Source organism: Magallana gigas, chromosome 10, assembly GCF_963853765.1.
Source record: "Magallana gigas chromosome 10, xbMagGiga1.1, whole genome shotgun sequence".
NCBI classification, from domain to species: domain Eukaryota; kingdom Metazoa; phylum Mollusca; class Bivalvia; order Ostreida; family Ostreidae; genus Magallana; species Magallana gigas.
This window is the reverse complement of record NC_088862.1, coordinates 21,734,191-21,753,316: the sequence shown is the minus strand read 5'-3', so window position 1 is coordinate 21,753,316 and position 19,126 is coordinate 21,734,191. Positions and strand designations below refer to the sequence as shown.

At 31.6% G+C, this 19,126-nt stretch overlaps 2 protein-coding genes and 1 long non-coding RNA gene across 3 annotated transcripts; 2 read left to right on the top strand and 1 right to left on the bottom strand.

Moving 5' to 3' along the window:
- The first annotated feature begins 1,681 nt into the window (after positions 1-1,681).
- On the top strand, positions 1,682-4,038 carry LOC117683785 (tripartite motif-containing protein 2-like). The gene is made up of 2 exons (XM_034453629.2): positions 1,682-1,784; positions 2,118-4,038. Exon 2 carries the CDS (start codon positions 2,125-2,127, stop codon positions 3,784-3,786), a length of 1,662 nt encoding a protein of 553 aa, XP_034309520.2. The 5' UTR covers positions 1,682-1,784; positions 2,118-2,124; the 3' UTR covers positions 3,787-4,038.
- A 2,230-nt stretch (positions 4,039-6,268) lies between these two features.
- LOC105328275 (uncharacterized) lies at positions 6,269-15,950 on the top strand. The gene is made up of 4 exons (XM_034453630.2): positions 6,269-6,437; positions 8,949-9,823; positions 10,345-10,402; positions 11,799-15,950. The coding sequence occupies exons 1-4, from the start codon at positions 6,335-6,337 to the stop codon at positions 12,062-12,064; spliced, it is 1,302 nt and encodes a 433-aa protein (XP_034309521.2). The 5' UTR covers positions 6,269-6,334; the 3' UTR covers positions 12,065-15,950.
- A 455-nt stretch (positions 15,951-16,405) lies between these two features.
- On the bottom strand, positions 16,406-18,588 carry LOC136272341 (uncharacterized). Its single transcript, XR_010710321.1, has 4 exons — positions 18,463-18,588; positions 17,603-17,694; positions 17,316-17,409; positions 16,406-16,637 (listed from the first exon to the last, which is right to left on the bottom strand). It is a non-coding gene; the product is annotated as an uncharacterized lncRNA (long non-coding RNA).
- Positions 18,589-19,126: the final 538 nt, after the last annotated feature.

Genomic DNA, 19,126 nt, shown 5'->3' with positions numbered 1-19,126 from the left:
TCCGTTTATCTCCGACAAGCAAGAGAGACTCTATTAACGGAGACAGCCAAGCGTCTGGTTGAACGAGACTACATTGAACTCTAGCGTAGGGATACATACGACTTTAAAAAATATCTAAACTGTTTGTACAATTTAAAATCTTACTATTTTCATGGTATTAATAAATAAGTTTTCTTGAAAAACAATGCTTCAGAATACATAGCATCAAATTTATCGATAATTTTTAAGAACTAAGTGGTGTCAGCGGTATTGATTTGTGCTTAGGTCCAAACACTGTTTCATTTTCGCTTTGCCCGAGTAAGTGCATAGGAGAGTTGATTAAAATCAACTCCCAAAAAACCAGTTTGACATATTAAGTCTGGCTAAACACACAACTGTTACCCATATACTACAGTTTCTATTTCGTGGGAAACTATTTTTAGAGATCACAAATTTGAAAGGCTTTGATACTATATCAAGAAAATATAAGGAATTTAATATTGAAGGACCAGAATGGATCAAAAATATTATTTAAACAAAGTCGTTAAAACAATTGACAAGCAAATCTCAGATTTTTCAATAAACTTCTAAACAACATTCTAATAAATAGAGACAATCTCAGTTGGTGAAAATATGATTCTAGTACATGCTTGTATTAATATTGTAAGCCCCATAACGAAACAATTAGACATTTACTATATGTTATATCGTATGTAACACTTAGGATTTTTAAGTATATATACATGTAACAATGTTATATCGTATGAAACACTTATGATTTTTAAGTATATATACATGTAACAATGTTATATGGTATGTAGCACTTAAGATGTTTAAGTATACATACATGTAACAATATATGTTATATTGTATGTAGCACTTAGGATTTTTAAGTATATATATACATGTAAAAATGTTTTAAATACAAGATTATCAACTTTTAACTAAATATATACGAATTTAAGCATCCCCCTACCCCCCCCCCCCCCCCCCCCCCACACACACACACACACACGAATAGCAGAATTAAATGTATGTTTAGAAATGCTTGTGCATCTCGAACCGAAGTCGAAAAGTTGAGATGTTAGGGGTACATTTGTACAGACATTATAATTATACATGCAGAGCGCATGTACAGGGGCTTGTGTAAAAAAAAAACCATTGGTAAAAACGTGGGTACCTTGGGGGCTATCTTTTCTCAAGCCCTTTTATGCTCACCTTCCCACTTAACTTGAAAAAAAAGTGCATGTACCACGTGTTTTTATGAAACCAGATAGACAGTTGATTTATAACACTCATATAGAACAATGGTGGGTAATTTTTTTTTTTGGTACCGAGAACTTGAGTACCATATCATACACGTGTGTACATATATAGTAACTATAGCCAATTCATCAGCCACTGGCATAATGAGATTCATGCATAAAACGCTGCATTGGTTTATTACCATGATTACTGTATACAATATCTGTCAAAACTCCTACATGTACATATACTTCGTTTGAAATTAAGTCATCGTAACTATTCAATCGCAACTTCTCGGGCCTTTCCGGCAAGCTCGGAAAAACAGCTTGCCGGAAAGGCCCGAGAAGTTGAGAAGTTGCGATTGCGTAACTGATTAGTAAAGAAAGGGGGGGGGGGGGGTGATACAGAATTATGATACACGGGGAATAACTCTAATTTTTTCCATTCTTGATGTCAGGTGACCACATTCCATACAAGCAAGCTCGGCCATGTTTGTACGTCTGCAATATGTTTGATGTCCGATTCGACGAAAAGCTATAAATTGATTTATTACAAACAAGGTTTGTGCCCCTTATAGCCTAATTGACTTTATTTATAACACGAAAATTAAGAAACCTACATGTTAATGTAACTTTTTTTTATAGTTAATTATTACCTTTCAACTAAGTACTTTCGTTTTAATTTTCTGTATGAATTGCCCTTCAACAAATATATTTTATGCTTAAATTGATCATTCTATTTGGTTATTGTAAACCCTTGATAAAAGCAGGGCTGCAACATACGGTTTTCACGTTGGCTCTTAATATATTAACAATTAATAACTACATTTTCTTTTGGATTAAAGACAAACAGTGTATTTAATTTTTCGCTTAATTTTTTCATAATATTTTTAGAAAAACGATGGATCCTCATTCTAGTGCCCAGGATGTGCACCGATGTGAGCTTTGTGAGACCGCCATTTTACACAGCTACTGTGACTTTTGTCATGTCAACCTCTGCAAGCCCTGTGTAGTAGATCACATCTCAGATGGATATGACAAACATAAAATAGTCCCTTTTAAGGAGCGAAGATCAACTCTGATTTACCCAAAATGTGTGACACATTCACGCAAAAACTGTGACTTGCAGTGCAAGAATTGCAACGACATATTTGTTTGTTCTTCTTGTACTGCATCAGAAACACATAAAGGACATATTTTTGTAGAAGTTTCAGAAGTTTACACGACAAAGAAAAATGCTATTGCGGACGAGGCAAATAAGATAGAAAATCTTATCTCTCCTACATACGAAGAAATTGCACTGGACTTGGAAAATCAGCTTGCCAGCCTGAATGGAGGATATGAGAAACTTACGACAGCAATGTCCAAACAAGGAGAGCAATGGCACAGAGAAATCGACATCGTTGTCAATAAAATGAAAACTGAAATCAATGAGATAAAAGTAAAACACAGAGACATTTTACAGAAACACTTGGATGAAATCAAACAGATACAGACTCTCATAAAACAAACATTACTAGCCATAGAAGAACTCAAGAAATCCACTGAAGTATCTCCTACCATTGAATACAGCTCAAAGATCAGAGAGTTCAGCAAGTTGCCACCCAAAGTGAAGATTACACTGCCAACATTCATTCCCAAACCATTAGACCATCAAAAGTTGTATAATTTGTTTGGACAGATCACTCCTTTGTCTACTGCTACAGAAGAGAATGTCTTGTCACTAAACCAACCCAACACTTCAGTCAAAACACTACTGGATGAACCGGAACTTGTTGCCACAATACAGACAGGTTATAAAAAGGTTTTTAATATCTATCTAAATGAAGATTGCGTTTGGACATTTGGATCGACAAAGGATATCAAATGCTTTAACATTAAAGGTGAATTGCTTCATACAGTAAGCAACAAATCAGAACAAGGACCCAATGATATAGCTGTAGACAGGGATGGGAATTTACTTTTTAGTGACGGGAAATCAGGAACAGTGAATAAAGTAAATAATGGACAGACAGAAGAGTTGATCAGATTACAGGGATGGAAGCCTAGTAAACTGTGTGTCACCTCTAATGGTGATCTCCTGGTTACCATGTACAGTGGTGATAAAACTCAATCCAAAGTTGTCCGTTACTTGGGATCTACAAAGAAACAAACAATTCAGTTTGATGATGAAGGTAAACCTCTGTACTCAGGGAATAGTTCTTTTAAATACATCACTGAAAACAGAAACCATGACATCTGTGTAGCTGACAATGAGGCTAGAGCACTTGTAGTGGTTAATGAGGACGGGAAACTCAGATGGAGATACATCGGTCATCCCTCAGTTACCAAGAACAAACCATTTAAACCCTGTGGTATCACAACAGACAGTCAGAGTCGTATCCTGACAACAGACGGTGACAACCATTGTATTCACATCCTGGATCAGAATGGACAGTTTCTCCGTTACATTGATAACTGTAATCTGGAGTATCCCTCTGGTTTATGTGTGGACAACAATAACAATCTGTTTGTATCAGAATATTTGAACAGCAATGTAAAGAAAATAAAATTTCTCAGATAGACACCAAACTGGGTGATAGAGATTGAACGAGACTATTTCCATGAATTTGATGATTTGTTGACAGTAAAGTAAACTTTGTTCATATCAGGGGTGCAGAACATAATTAAATATTTCATACTATGTATTAATAAATATTTACATTCAGTGTAATTTATTATGATTGCATTGAAAATCTGTAATGTTCAATTTCATGTGAATTATTACACTTAGCCTGTTCATGCGTCAGAGCACAAATAAAAACGTCATCATGCATTTTGAGTTATTTTAAGACTAAAGGAAACGTTCACACTTACATAACCAATTTGATATTTATTTATGATATATGATATACTATTGTAATAGTATAATGCACAGAGTACAATACATGTAAACGTAGGATTGCAAGAAATCATGTATAGCAACCAGATTAATTAATTGTCTTTGTTTGTACTAAACATGGTGTCAGCAAATGATTCATCAAAATTAGGCATTTTCTCCATATGGGCCAAGCCAGTTTTATCATTAATTCCAATGTAACCATAAATAAAGTTTCTTAAGGAACTAAATCAATAAAACTCTTCATGTATTTCACCTTATTGAATAACCGTGAAGAAACTGAATATCGACATACTGGCAGTGGACAATGATAATTTGATATACACTGTATATCATATTTTCTAGACAAAGGAAGAAGGACAATTATACAAAGTCATACAGTGTTTATATATATATACAAACAAGGTAGTACATTTATATTATCCAAACAGACAAGTCTGTTCTATTGACTTTGTCCGTAAAAACAGTTATCATATTAATATCATAATTTGTCAGAACTCGTACTGTATACAATTTCAGAAAAATGATAAGGTTTTTCAGAGTTGAAAGAAAGAAGACTGAATAGCAAAAGAAATTGTAAAATTTAAAAGCAAATGCAAAAAAGTGTACGTGTACACAAGCATGTGCGTATCCAGAACATTTTTCCAGTGTGGTGTGTGTGTGTGTGTGGGGGGGGGGGGGGGGGTTATTAAAGTTTGTCGGGTTAGTTCCGAAGGGTGTTGCTAAAACGCGGAACGGAAAACGGAACGGAAAGGGGAACGGAACGGTAAACGGGAAATCTTATCTAATGTTTTTTACTTCATAAAGTTGTTAATCATGCTAAAAACGATATACTTAATGTAATTTTTTAATTTTTTTGAAAGATAAGCAATATAAGATTATTTATTCAAGAATAATTATTTCACTCGATATTCATATATACCTCGGGGTTCAAGCGATTCCCTTTCAGAAGCATTCACAATTCTCATTATTCTTGATTAAAAACGTCCTCTTCTGGCTTATCAGCTGATTTCAATACACGGCTGAAAATAAAGAAGTGTACGGTGTTTTGAATTTCAACGGACCCGGTTGATAACTTGAAAAACTGTGCAAGGTCTTCTGAGTAACTTACAACTGGAGAAAACATGTCAACATTTGCCATTATAAATCTCCGTAAGAAATCTGTTTTCGATCCTGTGATTTTTCCGATTAAAAAATGATAATGTGTCAATGAAGTTTTGTTGGATATTTCCCGTTTAATCTATTTCAATTGCATCTTTTACAGGTATTTGTATTTTTTTTAAAATCGTCCAAATGTGCTGCATGAATATTATGGGATTGACAAACTATAGTCCCAATTTATAATAGGAAAATCAAACCAGGCAATGTCTAGAGCTCTCTATTCTGATCATATGTATATAGCTGCAGGAATAAACAACTGCCAAGAATTACAAACGTAAACAAAATTACATTGCTAAAAATAATAGTTTCACTATGTACCGGGCATTTTAATGTTTAATGTATTTTAAATGTCGTCAGTCGTTCGGGTTTTTTTTTTTTCATCTCAATGATACTGTATCGTCTGTATGATTTAAAATCGTATAAAGCACCGAAAATTCAATGTTGATGTAAGTATTATGAATATAAAAATACTCTTTAAACTCTTTCACTAACTGCGTACGTTACGCTGATATGCCAGCAATACCATATATGAAAAATAAGTAAAAAGTTGTAGCTATTTTGCTCGTTCAATCATGTTAATGTTTCACAATTCATATAAATTTGATTTTTTTTCGTTTCGTACCCAATTAAAGCCAAATGAATACAATGCTATATTTTATAGACATTCATAAGAATATCAATTAAACAACCACATGTTGATAATCATTCATTAGATATAGATAAATGATACAAAGTAAATCGTTCTTGGCCAGTCTATACCCTTTTAAAGCGATAAACGTGACATGATATTTTCCGTTTTCCTTTCCGTTCCGTTTTCCGTTCCGAGTTTTAGCAACACCCAGTTCCGAAGCATATTTTCGGTAATTTTTCTAAATTTGAATTTTCCAGGGAAGGTCCGGATCCCCTCCCCTCCCTCCACCAAGGTAAGCTAGATCCGTGCATGCACAGTCATGAATCTATGGGTGGATTCCGGAAATATTTTATCCATTCGATTGAACCCAAAACTACATACAGCCCAAACTGGTTCTCACAAAAGAGAACTAGGATGACGTAAACATGGATTGAGGGAAATATGGGCTTCTTTCGCCTAATGTACAGACGCAAGCATATATTATTCTTTTTATTGTGTGCAACAACGTGCTGGTTGCTTTATCACATATTTTATTTTTCATCAGGTAAATGTTTTCTTTTTATATATTCCTGTGTTTACATGTTTACCGGAATTTCCTCTGTGATTCGTGTCCTAGACCACAGTGTAACGGAGTGCGTTCGTGGGCGTTGGGATGTCCCCATCTGCCAGGTTTATGTGGAAGTGTACTTGTGATAACAATTTAAGGTCTACTAGAAATGTTACTGCATTTTATGGACATTAGATGATATTGCACTCTAACACATACATGTACTGACATACATTGTACATGTAGCTCATGAATATGCATTTTTGATAATCAAAACATTCTGTATCCCCGAGTACCCAAACTCCGTCACCATAAGCAGAAAACATTCCGCGTTTCTCTGTAAATTATTTTTTTGCAGTTTTTATCGTCTGCAATCATTAAATATAATCTGAAACGTTATAATTTAGAAAATTATTAGCAAAAATATTTTTATTATTATTCAAATAAGCTCTCTGAATACGACGTTTATCACACGTGCTATCATAACTTATGAACCTAACTCCATCACCCACATGATCTATGATACGCCAGGGAATGAAGACACGTTAACAATTTAGTTTAAACTCAACTTGTATCTAGGCCAAGTTATTATAAGTAAAATCGGTGTATACAATTTAAATTGTATATCATTTCATCAAAGTGAAATGATCGCCAGAATAAAAAAAATGGGCCCTTGTAACAAAAATCACAATGACCTCTCAGAATGTATGGATGCCGTTTGATTTCTGTCTTTATATATTTGAAATATATCATATCAACTATGAATATATTAATGATTATTTTATTTATTAATTACATTTTTAATAAATGTAGCATATTCCAAATACCGACATACCGTATATATCTGTAACCCTGTATAATTAAAAAATTACGGCATGAGCGATTTGACGTTATATCATCAAGTGTAGTGCACAAAAGATATTGCGGACTAAAAAAATGTATTAATGTCCTTAATAAAATATAAATTACATGTGAAATGTTTCATCGGGACCTCTCTTAAAATGACTGACCACGGTAAGTAATCAAATAGGCCCGCGTGTTAGAAATATCGTTATTTTAGTGCATCCGTGAAAAGATGTTAGCTGATTTCACGCAATTATTGTTGCATAAAATGTGCAAGGTGTAATTTTGTTATGTTTATACACATTCTTAAATTTAACCGTTGTAAATTGTTGACATTTGATTGAAGATTATTGACATGCAAAAAATGATCGCACTTGATTTCAAACGGCGAGGAGTTTCCCGAAAGTGACGGAGTTAGGGTAGTGACGGAGTTAGGGGGCTATGCGATATATATTACTTCAAGTTAAACCATTTATCATTTTTGGGTTCATGATAAAAGGTCTGCTCTATTGAATTAATATGATAAAAATATTGAAAAAAAAATAAAGCATCTTCATTTTGTCAAGGATTTTTCTTCAGTTCTCCATAATAAAGATTGTTTGAGTCAGAAACAATCTGGAATAGAAGATGCATGCACAAATGATTTAATTCTGTTTGTAACGAACATTAGATTTACTTAAATTTGTATAACCTGATTTGCATGTCACAAGACACCTCACAATGCATCAACGGCAAAAACTTACTTATTCGCTTGACGTTTGAGTTTTGAACAGATTAATATCATATTTAAAGGTAAAACGCACTCAATTTGTACACTAAATTACAGAAAATTAAATTATAAGAAATGAACTCAATATCTATCCAAGTTATACTCGTAGAACTCCAACCCAGGTTATACTCATATAACTTGGGTAGACATTGAGTTCATTTCTTAATAATATGATGTCAGCCATCTTTAAGGAGCTTCGTGAATAAAGTTACATGTAATTATCATGAATATTGTTTTTAATTGTAGATTAACTGCAAACTAGAAATAATGTTAACTACTTTTATTTGCATGGGGTGTGAAAGCCTTATCAATGGGAATATATTAAGCAGTTAATCAGTGGGCATGAACAAAAAAACTTTTTACAGTAAATCTGAAGATATCTGTTCAAGTTTTCTGTTGACAGCTTAATCTACTGCCATCCTTAAAAATGATAAGATTAAAATTAAGTACACTGAATGAATACAACCTATTAATAAGAATTATATTAAAACAAGATAGAGAACTGAATGTAAACAGAAAACTTGAGAAGTTTTATTGAAAGTAAAGTAGCTCAACAAATGTGGGTTTTTTTTCATCAATAGGATCGGCCATTTTTCATCATCATTATCATTACCGCTATATATTTAGAATAGAGTGGCTGCCAAAATTAGAGTTCAAAGCTAATTTTACTGTAAATTATTTGTTTAAAACTGTTGCATGGCAGGAAAGTTTTTTTTAAATTTTATTGCAAAATTCAAATAGGGGAAAAACCTTTTTTATATAATTAATTTGAAATTGAGAAACTTTTCAAAATCAAAATCATAATGCAGCAAAATTTGACACAGCGTGCCAGTGCCTCTGAATCTTATCTCTCTCTTTTGCCATACTATAATTTTATTTTTTTCTCTTTTTTATAGATCAAGTAGTACATGATCAAAGTAGTAAACATGCAATATCATTCCAAACCAACCATATCAGTGTTCAAGACACGGTTAGGAAGGCCACTGATGTGAAACATGAAGCAAAGGAAAGCGGGGTGCTGCAGCCTCCACCTCGAAATGAAGATGTTCAACCGCTAACGAGGAAGGATAATGCTAAGTCTAAAGATGTTCAAAGAAAGGAAGATGCTAAACCCCCTGAAAGAAAGGAAGATGTTCAACCATCTGATGGTAAAAAAGATTCTCCACAGCAACAGCAGAAAGACTCGTCAAAACTTGATGCTAAAAAGACTGATAAAAGTGATGGAAGGAACTCAATGGCCTCTTTGACTGCAGCTCCATTAAAGAAAAGCAACTCCAAAATCCAAGATGAGAAAAATGTCAGCAAAAAGGCACAGCCTAAGGGAGAGGGTCATTTAGATACAATGTTAAAAATTGGAGAGAAGCTGAAAAATAAGACACTGGACTTGGGTGAGAAAATGAAGAACAAAACCATAGAGAAACTCTCCCAGCTAGGGGTGATCAAGTCTTCGAACCCTCTGAGGTACGTCTTTGTACCCGATGTCTGGAAATTGAAACTGACTCTAGACGACCTAAGTCAAGTGATGAAAGACACAGATCACCTGAGTAAGCAAGAGAAGATAGATGTGAATTATCCGAAACTTGTCCACGTTAAGAGTAATTTGACCGAGGGTAATTTGACGGTTGCCTTGCGAAAGGTCGTGATGGAAAATCCAGTAGGCTTCTGTGATTGCAAAGACTATGAATGCATGTGCTGTTCTAGGGTCACTCATAAGAGGATCCAAGTCAACCTCACTGCATGTGCCAATGTTACCTTCATGTCCAAATCTCAGGTACTGATGCGACGTCTTGATCATCTTCTTAACTTAATACTGTGGTTTCATTAATTTTCGTGGGTATCAATTTTCGTGGATTTTCTGAAAACCACAGTTTCAAGGATACGTAATTTCATGGCCAATAATTCTATCAAATTGAATACAAAATGTTAGTTGATATTGAACTTCAATGAACATTTATTTTCGTGGATCAACTTAACAACGAAATCCACGAAAATTGGTATTCAACGAATATTGATGAAACCACTTTATGTACAATGTGTAATTCATAAAGCTTTCAATTTTCTAATTTTATGGTGACATTTTTAAGAAGTCCTCAGATGGTCAAACTCAATATTTTGTTTTGGGATTTGTTACATTACGTTTTGAATGGTGGTTGGATAAATCTTTGCACTACACGAAGAGTAGTTCACAACAATGTTTCCTGAGTACTAGTAGGTAATTAGCAACACGTAAATAAAAGATATAGTACACAATTCCTGATAAAGTTGCTAATCATATGCATTTTCTCGTTGCAGGAGCTCAATTTCAAGTTTTCCATGGACAATAGAACTGTATATCAGAAACAAATAGCAGGTAAGTGTACTTTGAACAGTTTCTGGAGTCTTTCAAGTATAGGCTCTAGTTTTAATTTCAATGTATTGGACTATATTGTTGTGTTAAAAGAATATGAAATAAGAAATGGACAATATTTACCTGAAAGAAGATACTGTAAAATATGTTTTATGTTACATGAAAGGTATTCAGCAAAAATTAATTTGTCATCAAGTTACTGATTTCGTACATTTCTGAAACCATATTGATGTACCGTATATTCATTACATTTGGCAATGGACTTGAATTTTTGGAAAGTGCCAAAAATGCTTAATAAATCATGTTAATGGAATACACAAAAAATTCTAATATGTTTAGAATACTTAAACACTTATAAGATTTTTTTTATGTTTATAAGCTGTACATATATTAGCATAGTTCATTTAAGAAATAAACAGCAAGTTAAAAAGTTCCCCGAGATATGAACTTAGTTGGTCACACAATCAAATCCTGTGAAGCCAGAGGGGCTTCTCGGTAGATTTGCTCTCGTACCAACCAAGTTTGTATCCTGGTGAACTCTTTAACATTGCTGTTTTTTACTTATATTTATGTTTGAAAAAGGCAAACTGCTCATAATTTTTAAAATAACTGGGTTTTTGATGTTCACAATAATATACCGGTCAAGCAATAAGTCGTGCGGTAGTCATTGCGACGTCTTTAAAAAGTTTACACAGAACTGAATGTTTTCACTATTCTGTAGGTTTAAATGCAAATGTAAATATGATGTTTTGACAACATGGTGTTTTAGGCATACAATTAAGAAAGATAGAAATGAGGGGAAAGACGAGCAAATTGAATCAGTCTAAAAGAAAATCCAACGGGATATAAATATCAAATATAATCAGGCCTAACAAAAAAAATGGTTTGTTACCGCTTTCATGCTGAAAAAAAGTAGGGTCGGTCGGTCGGAATTTTTTTTTTTTTTCAAATTTTTTTTTTCCCTTTAATATTGCAGTATCCATACATGCCGGTTAGATACTGACACTGCTGAATGGTATAAAATGAGAAATACCTTTAATATCATTCCTGACTATTAAGCTGGTCTTAAGAAAACACAAAAATGATAATATATATCAGTTACTTCCTTTGCCAACGATGAGAGCATTATTAAAATCTACAACACATGGAAACATACAGCCATTTTGAAACGAAACGTTTGAGTTACATTGATTTGAGAAGAGTAACTGCTTCAAGCGTTTTTGTGACAAATGAGTAATTTTTTTTCCAAATTGGATAAAAACTAAAATAAACGATTTTCCATCAAAAATCCTTAAAAAAAAGTTTTGAGTCGGGGGGTAAAAGCTAGGATCGGTCGGGAAAGCGGAAACAAACACTTTTTTTTCTTAGGCCTCATATGTTTTTTTATTTTTCCACCCAGTTGAACCAGCTCCAAAGATCTGCCTCGGCTCTCATTCCAAAGTTGCAGATATCTGCGTGAACTTCCTAAACACGACGTCCAAAGTCACTGTTTTGGAGGATCACAAGTTTTTGGTGGTGGGCTGTCTAGAATTCAGCATCAGTTTGTTCAATAAGACGGTCAGTGCTTTCCCAGTGGACTGCTTTCAGATGCCCAGTCATCAACATCATCAGAAGGAAGAAGGGGAGAAGAAGATGGCGCAAGACTTGGGGAATTGGATGCCATAGGAAACTTTAATTTTTTGACTGAACGCATGTTTTAGGGATGGGATGCCAAAGGATGTTTATTTTTGCATTTACATTATAGATACACAGTGGTTTCATATCGAAAGCACCAACTTTTCATGGATTTCAAAAGACACACAGTTTCAAGAGGTATTGCCTTTGCAAATGCAAATAAATGTTATTTTTTTATTTTGATGAACACTCGATTTCATTGATTTTTTTTTACAATTAATGAAATCCAGGTAAAACTGGTGCTTATCAAATAACAATGAAACTACAGTATTTTAGAATCATATTAATTCATTCAGGCTATATTTTTTTGATTGGAATGTTTTTATAGGTTTATGGGGACTTGGTTTCTGTGAAATACCAGCATGAATAGTGGAAAAAAATGACAAATATTAATTTTAAATGGGAAGGTACACATAGATTTATGGGTGAGGTTTAACATCAAATTCCAACTGTAAACCACAACAAATTCTCCTGATACATGTAATCATTCCGCAGTATTGAGAATGCTGAACGCTGTGTGATCATTAATTTATCAATGTTTTATCCTCCGTTTTGAATCATGTAATTTGTGTGTGTGTATACGTGTGTGTGTGTTTGTGTATGTGATGTCTCACCACAGCAAACTACTTCGATAGTGCCAACATGTTCACATTTTGAATAATATGTTTTTTTTTCACATTAGAGCTATTTTGTTCAGGATATATGATGATTCCTAAAGCATTATTTATCATTTTTATAAAAGAGAATAGTTTGTCCTGTTGAATTTATTAAAATTTCTTATGGCATTATTAATTTATTGTATTATATGAACTACTGTAGAAGCACATATTATCGTTGGGTTAAAATTAAGGTGTTTTTAAACAAAAAACAATTTCGTTAACATTTAATTTCATCTTATTGTAATCCCTAAAATGTATCGCATATCAACTTTATATTTGTTAATACTTAGGTTTGAAATTTGTCCAGGATTTAATTTCGTTGATTATTACTGCTGCCTAACGATATTAACGAAATTAAATCCATGACAAATATTTTTGCTTCTACAGTATGCTTTATTAACCAGTAGAATGCATCCGTTTGTTCCACATGATAGCAAAGCATTTACTCATAAGTCTTTATAAATTTAAGTCTCATTTTTTGAATATAATTAGATATTATTAAAACATTTCACAGACATTAACGGTAAATGTTTTAAATATTTTCTTTCACGGTGTATTCTAAAATTGTTAGTGATTTAGTTATGGCAGTTTTTTGATAATCAATTTCGATTTAGCAAAAAAAATTAGATATCTATATACAAACTTAAGGAAAAATTAACCTTTATAAATATCTTTGATTGACATCTATTTTACATTGTGTAATATCAACATCAGTCTGTAGCCTGTAAACTGACTGTTTTACTACCAGAATTGTCTTACAGATACTATAATTGTGAAAGTATTTAGTTTTCTTTTATAATTTGTTTTTTTTTTGTCTTTACAAAAATGCAAAATGAAAAAATAAGCATAACTATTATTCCCAGTATATTTTTTGACAAAAAATGAATGATGTTGCCAGTCAGCTTATAGACGAATCCATACAAGAATTTTTTTTCACATGGATCTTTTGTGAATTCCTTTAGTGAAAGTTTAACAGTAAACAGTACTTCGATAGATGATCTTTTATATAGATAGAATGTGGTATTTTTATTACCGTATATAGGATCTTTTATTTATAATGTAGTGACCTTTAACATGTTTAAGGAAAGGAAGGACACTATTTAGAAAATACTTCTAATTGTAAAACAAAATACTGAATGAAATTGGTAATGTAAATTAAGGCTGTAGGTAGATGAAAGAATGTTCACTTGGTGTATAACTTGGAACAAATTTTTCACTTAAGATTTCAATCTACTCATCAGATCACTAGACAGAAATAAGTGCTAATAAAAAAAATCAAAATATGTTATTCTTTACATATAAAACATGTAAGGATAACTTTTGAATTTAGAAGGGGTCAACTCATGTGGCCATCATTTTCTATATTAAATTAAAAAAATCTTCTCCCGAGTTTCAATTTGTAACAGTTCTAAGTAAAATAATTATGGAAAATCGATGATGTCTTGTCGTTAAAAGAAGAATGAATTGACTATAATCGCAGTTTCCCTTCACAACTGCATTGTAAAATTCTGTACCAAGGTCAGGAAGATTATACTTATCACTAGCTGTAGGAATCTGTTCATACCATAAGTGTTTGCTAGAAGACCCGTCTTGATTTTGATAGAACTATCTTCTTTTTATTGAAAAAAAACCCAGATATAAGTCATCTCTTTGCAACCATATGTTTTCCAATGAGGGGAAAATCCTTTGGTAAAGGAACATTATGACATATTTAACCCATCATCCTTAGCTTTTGGGAATGGTGTTTAACAGTGTTTTCTTTATTCTTTAATCAATTATTTTTTTTTAGTCATTTATCATGTACATTTGTAAATCAATCAATGTACACATCTCAAACTTTTGAAATGAGTTTTTGGTGCTTTTGGGTCATTCATTTTTCTCTGTTCATGAATTTTCACTTTCTGTTTGTGGACTTTCACTTTGTGATTGTGTTTGCTTTCACTTGTTCACCAATGATCATTGTCATACATTGTTTTTTTTTTATATGACTGATTGAATATTTAAATGAATATCATATTTTTTCTCTATTCAGTAGTAATATAATACGTGTTATGCCATGTTAGTGTTTGTTGACCAAACAGGAAAATAAGTTAAATGATATATTATATATAATTATGTGACTATATGTTTAGGGAAAATATTTTAAAGTCTCTTTTGTCATAAATACAGTCAGTTAATTGATTTAGGTAACAATATATATATTCTATGCAAACACAGTCATAGTAAAACAAGGGCTTTACGATTTGTACATATGATACATTATCTTGCAATACTTATAGTATAGAGTTTTACACAATTTATTTTAATTTTAATGTACATTTTTCAAATGCAAACATACTTAATCTGTATTAACATAATGTTTTACACAATTTATTGATAAAAGAAGCAATACCTGATACAAGAACATGAAATTATTTTTATCATATTCGTTTGCATTGTGAAATATTAATAAAGATTTTAACAAAAAATAGGCTAAAAGAACTTGTCAGAAAAGTGTTATATGTAGTGCTACTCGGATGATGAATCAAGTTTGAGTTTATCATGGAGATCTACTCACTAATGATATTTGTATTTTCTTTTCCTTGGTAATTTACATTTTTCAGGGGTTTAAACTGTCAAAGACAGCATTATTTTGTTTTTTGATTCATCGAAACTTATTGTTGGTTCAAACTTGATTATGTTCATATTATGCAACTGTGTAGAATTTTAAGAGTCCTAGACTTAATACACTTTCTCAGCTTTTGTCAAATTTCATAATTTTTTGTCGAATGCCAATTATTTTTAAGAGGGTCTGAGCATTGATAAAATTGTGTTTATTTCAAATTGCTTTTGTTAAGAGTATGATTGTTCTCTTGGGTACATATATGCTCAACAACTAACCTACTTAGTTCTCTTTTAATCTCCAGAATCAGTGAGAATTCAACATGTCCACAGCTTCTTTCTAATGGCATTTAATTCCATCAGTAAATTAGTAATAATAAGAGCCCTTGGGTTAAACAAACCATGTAGTTAATTTCAGTACAATCTTTGCTGTAAAGATATCAAGCGTTAATGATTGTTAATTTTTGACTCGTATATTTGCATGATAGCAGGTGTATGAGTGATAATGCGATAAAATTGTAATTTGGTTTATTGATGATATATTGTTGAGCTCGTTTTATTATTTTATTTAATATCTTTGCTCATGTTCATACTCACAAATAAAGTTTAAAAATCGATGATAAAACGTTCGATGTCTTTTTATATCACTGTGAACTATTTTAGTTTCGATTAATCGCTCCTCCGTGTGGTTATATCAAAGATATATTATAAAGTCTACAACTGAACTTTATGCACAGAACATACGTACTTTTAAATACATAGCAGAATAAATATTAAGAGACGTGCCTATCTCTCAGTGCTAAAATGACATTTTTTTTTATCGTTTGGCGTTGCGTCTCATGCGTGAATCGTGAAATTCTGAATAAATTTAATCTTTTTAAAAACAACAACCGAAGACCATTCTTTATTAAAATATGACGCAGCATCTATCGGAGAATCAGGAAATTACGTAATTCAATGAACCCCAGTCAAAGGGGCCAAATCTTTTTTAAAAAATTCCTTCTTTTACTGGAGATGATGTATACAAAATGTAAATTATTTACAAATATCATGCACAGTGATAAAAAAAAAATTGACGAAATTATTCGTTTATTTTTCACAAATATACCTGGCTTTAGAACTACAGCTTACATCAATGACATTATAATTGTAACCAGCATAAAGCCAAAGACATTTTTGGGATTTTGAAACAGTGGGTTCCGTTGGTCCAAATGCAAAATAAGACATCTTCGTAAATGTACCATTTTTAACCCATCTCCAATCTCCTTCCATAATATCACGTCCTCCAATTGAATAATGGTGACCTATAATAGTGTTACAATATGAATTGTAATGTACTTAAATTCAGCAAATTATATTTTTGATGAATACTATGTCAGCATCCATTTAAATATTCGTTATTAAACAAAGAGGAATCAATGCAAATGTACTGATTTTGCGATCATCTAAAAGGTATTATAATAATTAATATAATATATTAATTTTTAAATATTCAGTTTTCTTATTTCTGACCTAAGTTGCCGTTTTCAATGTAAAGAATACAAACCGTTTAATCACCGATTCCATTGAGCGGAAGTAAAAAATTGATTTACTCCAGCAAAACACTAAATTAAATAATTTTTTGTTGTTTACACATTGAGAACAAATGCAAAGTTAAGTATGATGCTTTGAAAAAAATCATTTTGTGCATGCACATGAATGGAAAAAGTCTTTTTTAAGATACCTTATTTCAAACAAGAAATCGTTCATTATATGAACACATTTTCGTTTGAAAGTAGAAATAATATTTTAACTCGTTTTAGTTTTTTATGTATATAGGTGTTGGTTAGTTTAAATGAACTTTATATCATTTGAATGTATGAAAAACGATGATATATATATATATATATATATATATATATATATATATATATATATATATATATATATATATATATATATATATTATATATATATATATATATATATGCAAGTCAACCCACCATTATTCATACCAGCAAGCCAAGACCGTAAGATCATGTATTCATTGAAAGCCTCTAAGTTTGCCAAATATCCTCCTTTATGTAAACAATTAAGCTGAAACAAATCTTCATTATAACTAAAATGTAATGACAATGTGACGGTTTGCTTGACACTTATCAAAGTCATCAATATGTCAAATAAGCATATACGTAAAATCATCACATTAATTGGTAGCATTAAAAAAAAATTAAGACATCAACTGCTAATTTGTTGAGATTTAGGTTTTAAAGAAACAAAATAAACTCACATAAGCTTCATCCCAAGATGCTGTATTTGTGCTGAAATAATAGCAATAAGATCCAATCTGTCTGTACGGGTAACTGCATGTAGAACTGTCACCTGATTTATTAGTATTTATTTTAAAAAATGAAAAATTTCAGATTGTATAACCTTCTGTCCAATACGACGCTAGTAAAGGGACTTAGATACCTTAAATTTATCAATATGAAAAGAAGTGTTTTTCTAGAACAATGTTTGAAAACATCAATTTTCTTTATTTTTATAATGCCAACAGAATGCTTATACAAATAGGATTTATTTAAACATTCGTGCTTTTGTTACTTTTTGCGATACATTGAAAATACGTCCAAATTCTATTTATTTTACAGGTATGGAAAAAGTCAAAGAAACGTCCTTTTTATTGTGTTAACGTTTCAAAAGAAATCTACAAAAAGTTTGCATTGCAAAGAACATGAATATAAAAGAAATTTCCGATGGATAAAAAGTATTTGTACCATTTATTGATCCTTTATTCATTTAGTAGTATATTTTAAGTTTAAGGTTAATACAACTGTTAATATAAGAAATTTAGTTAATTAAAATAACAGCTCTATAAAGTTTTACGAAAAGAGCTATAATTTCGTCCCAAACCGGTTTTCTTTATCTATAAACATCAATCAGAATAAAGTCATTTAACTACCTCAAATTCACTTGTCCAATAAAAATGTTAATTTAAATTGTTGATAGTTATTAAAATAGTTTTAAATATTTTAAGAAAAATTAACCAACCTAGTTAAAAACGTGTACTCGCGGAGCACTTTAAGTCAAATAAGTTAGTTTAATAACAGTTAAAGAAAGAATAAAATGCCGTTTTCACTAATATCTTACCTTGTAGCTGGCCACTGCTAATAAGAATTAAAATCACCAAAAGAAATAATGTGAATCCCATTTTCAACTAAAATTAATGAAGAAATAATAAAGGTAAAACACAATACCACATTAAATACAAAGCTCAATAATATTCATGTCTATATAAACTACTCAAATTTAACAACCATTATAATGAAATGTAATACAGCTTTCATGCTAGTAATACGTGCAAATAATACCCATATACCAAAGTTATCATTTTGTTTATTTCTGTACTGTTTAGAAAATGCCCTGCATAGTTATTGTACAAAATCAGAGAGGTTTTTATGATTGTCTAATCACTTTTACGTTTTACTGAACAAGGCACTGATGACATCACAGTATGAATATGATAGTTTATCCAAATAATAGCTATATTTTCTCCCGAGCTTCTATTTGATAATTGCGAACGTGCTTCTGTTTAATCATCACCATAATAAAACGCAACATTAAAGCTATTTACTGAATGTGGTATTCAATTGACGTATGTGAAGACAACAATATTTTTATTAAGCTACGAGGGTTGTTCGGAAATTATTGAGACAAATCGATTATTTTCTTTTCTAAGTGACGAATTTTGGTGAAAATTGGCATAGACACTGAAGAAACACCAACAAATAATAAAACAAAGTAATATTAAAAG

Bases quoted from the DNA above. Each gene is read 5' to 3' on its own strand.
- LOC117683785 (XM_034453629.2), top strand. From the start codon at position 2,125: ATGGATCCTCATTCTAGTGCCCAGGATGTGCACCGATGTGAGCTTTGT.
- LOC105328275 (XM_034453630.2), top strand. From the start codon at position 6,335: ATGGGCTTCTTTCGCCTAATGTACAGACGCAAGCATATATTATTCTTT. The intron at 6,438-8,948 runs GTAAATGTTTTC...TCTTTTTTATAG, and splicing joins CATATTTTATTTTTCATCAG to ATCAAGTAGTACATGATCAA. The intron at 9,824-10,344 runs GTACTGATGCGA...TTCTCGTTGCAG, and splicing joins CCTTCATGTCCAAATCTCAG to GAGCTCAATTTCAAGTTTTC.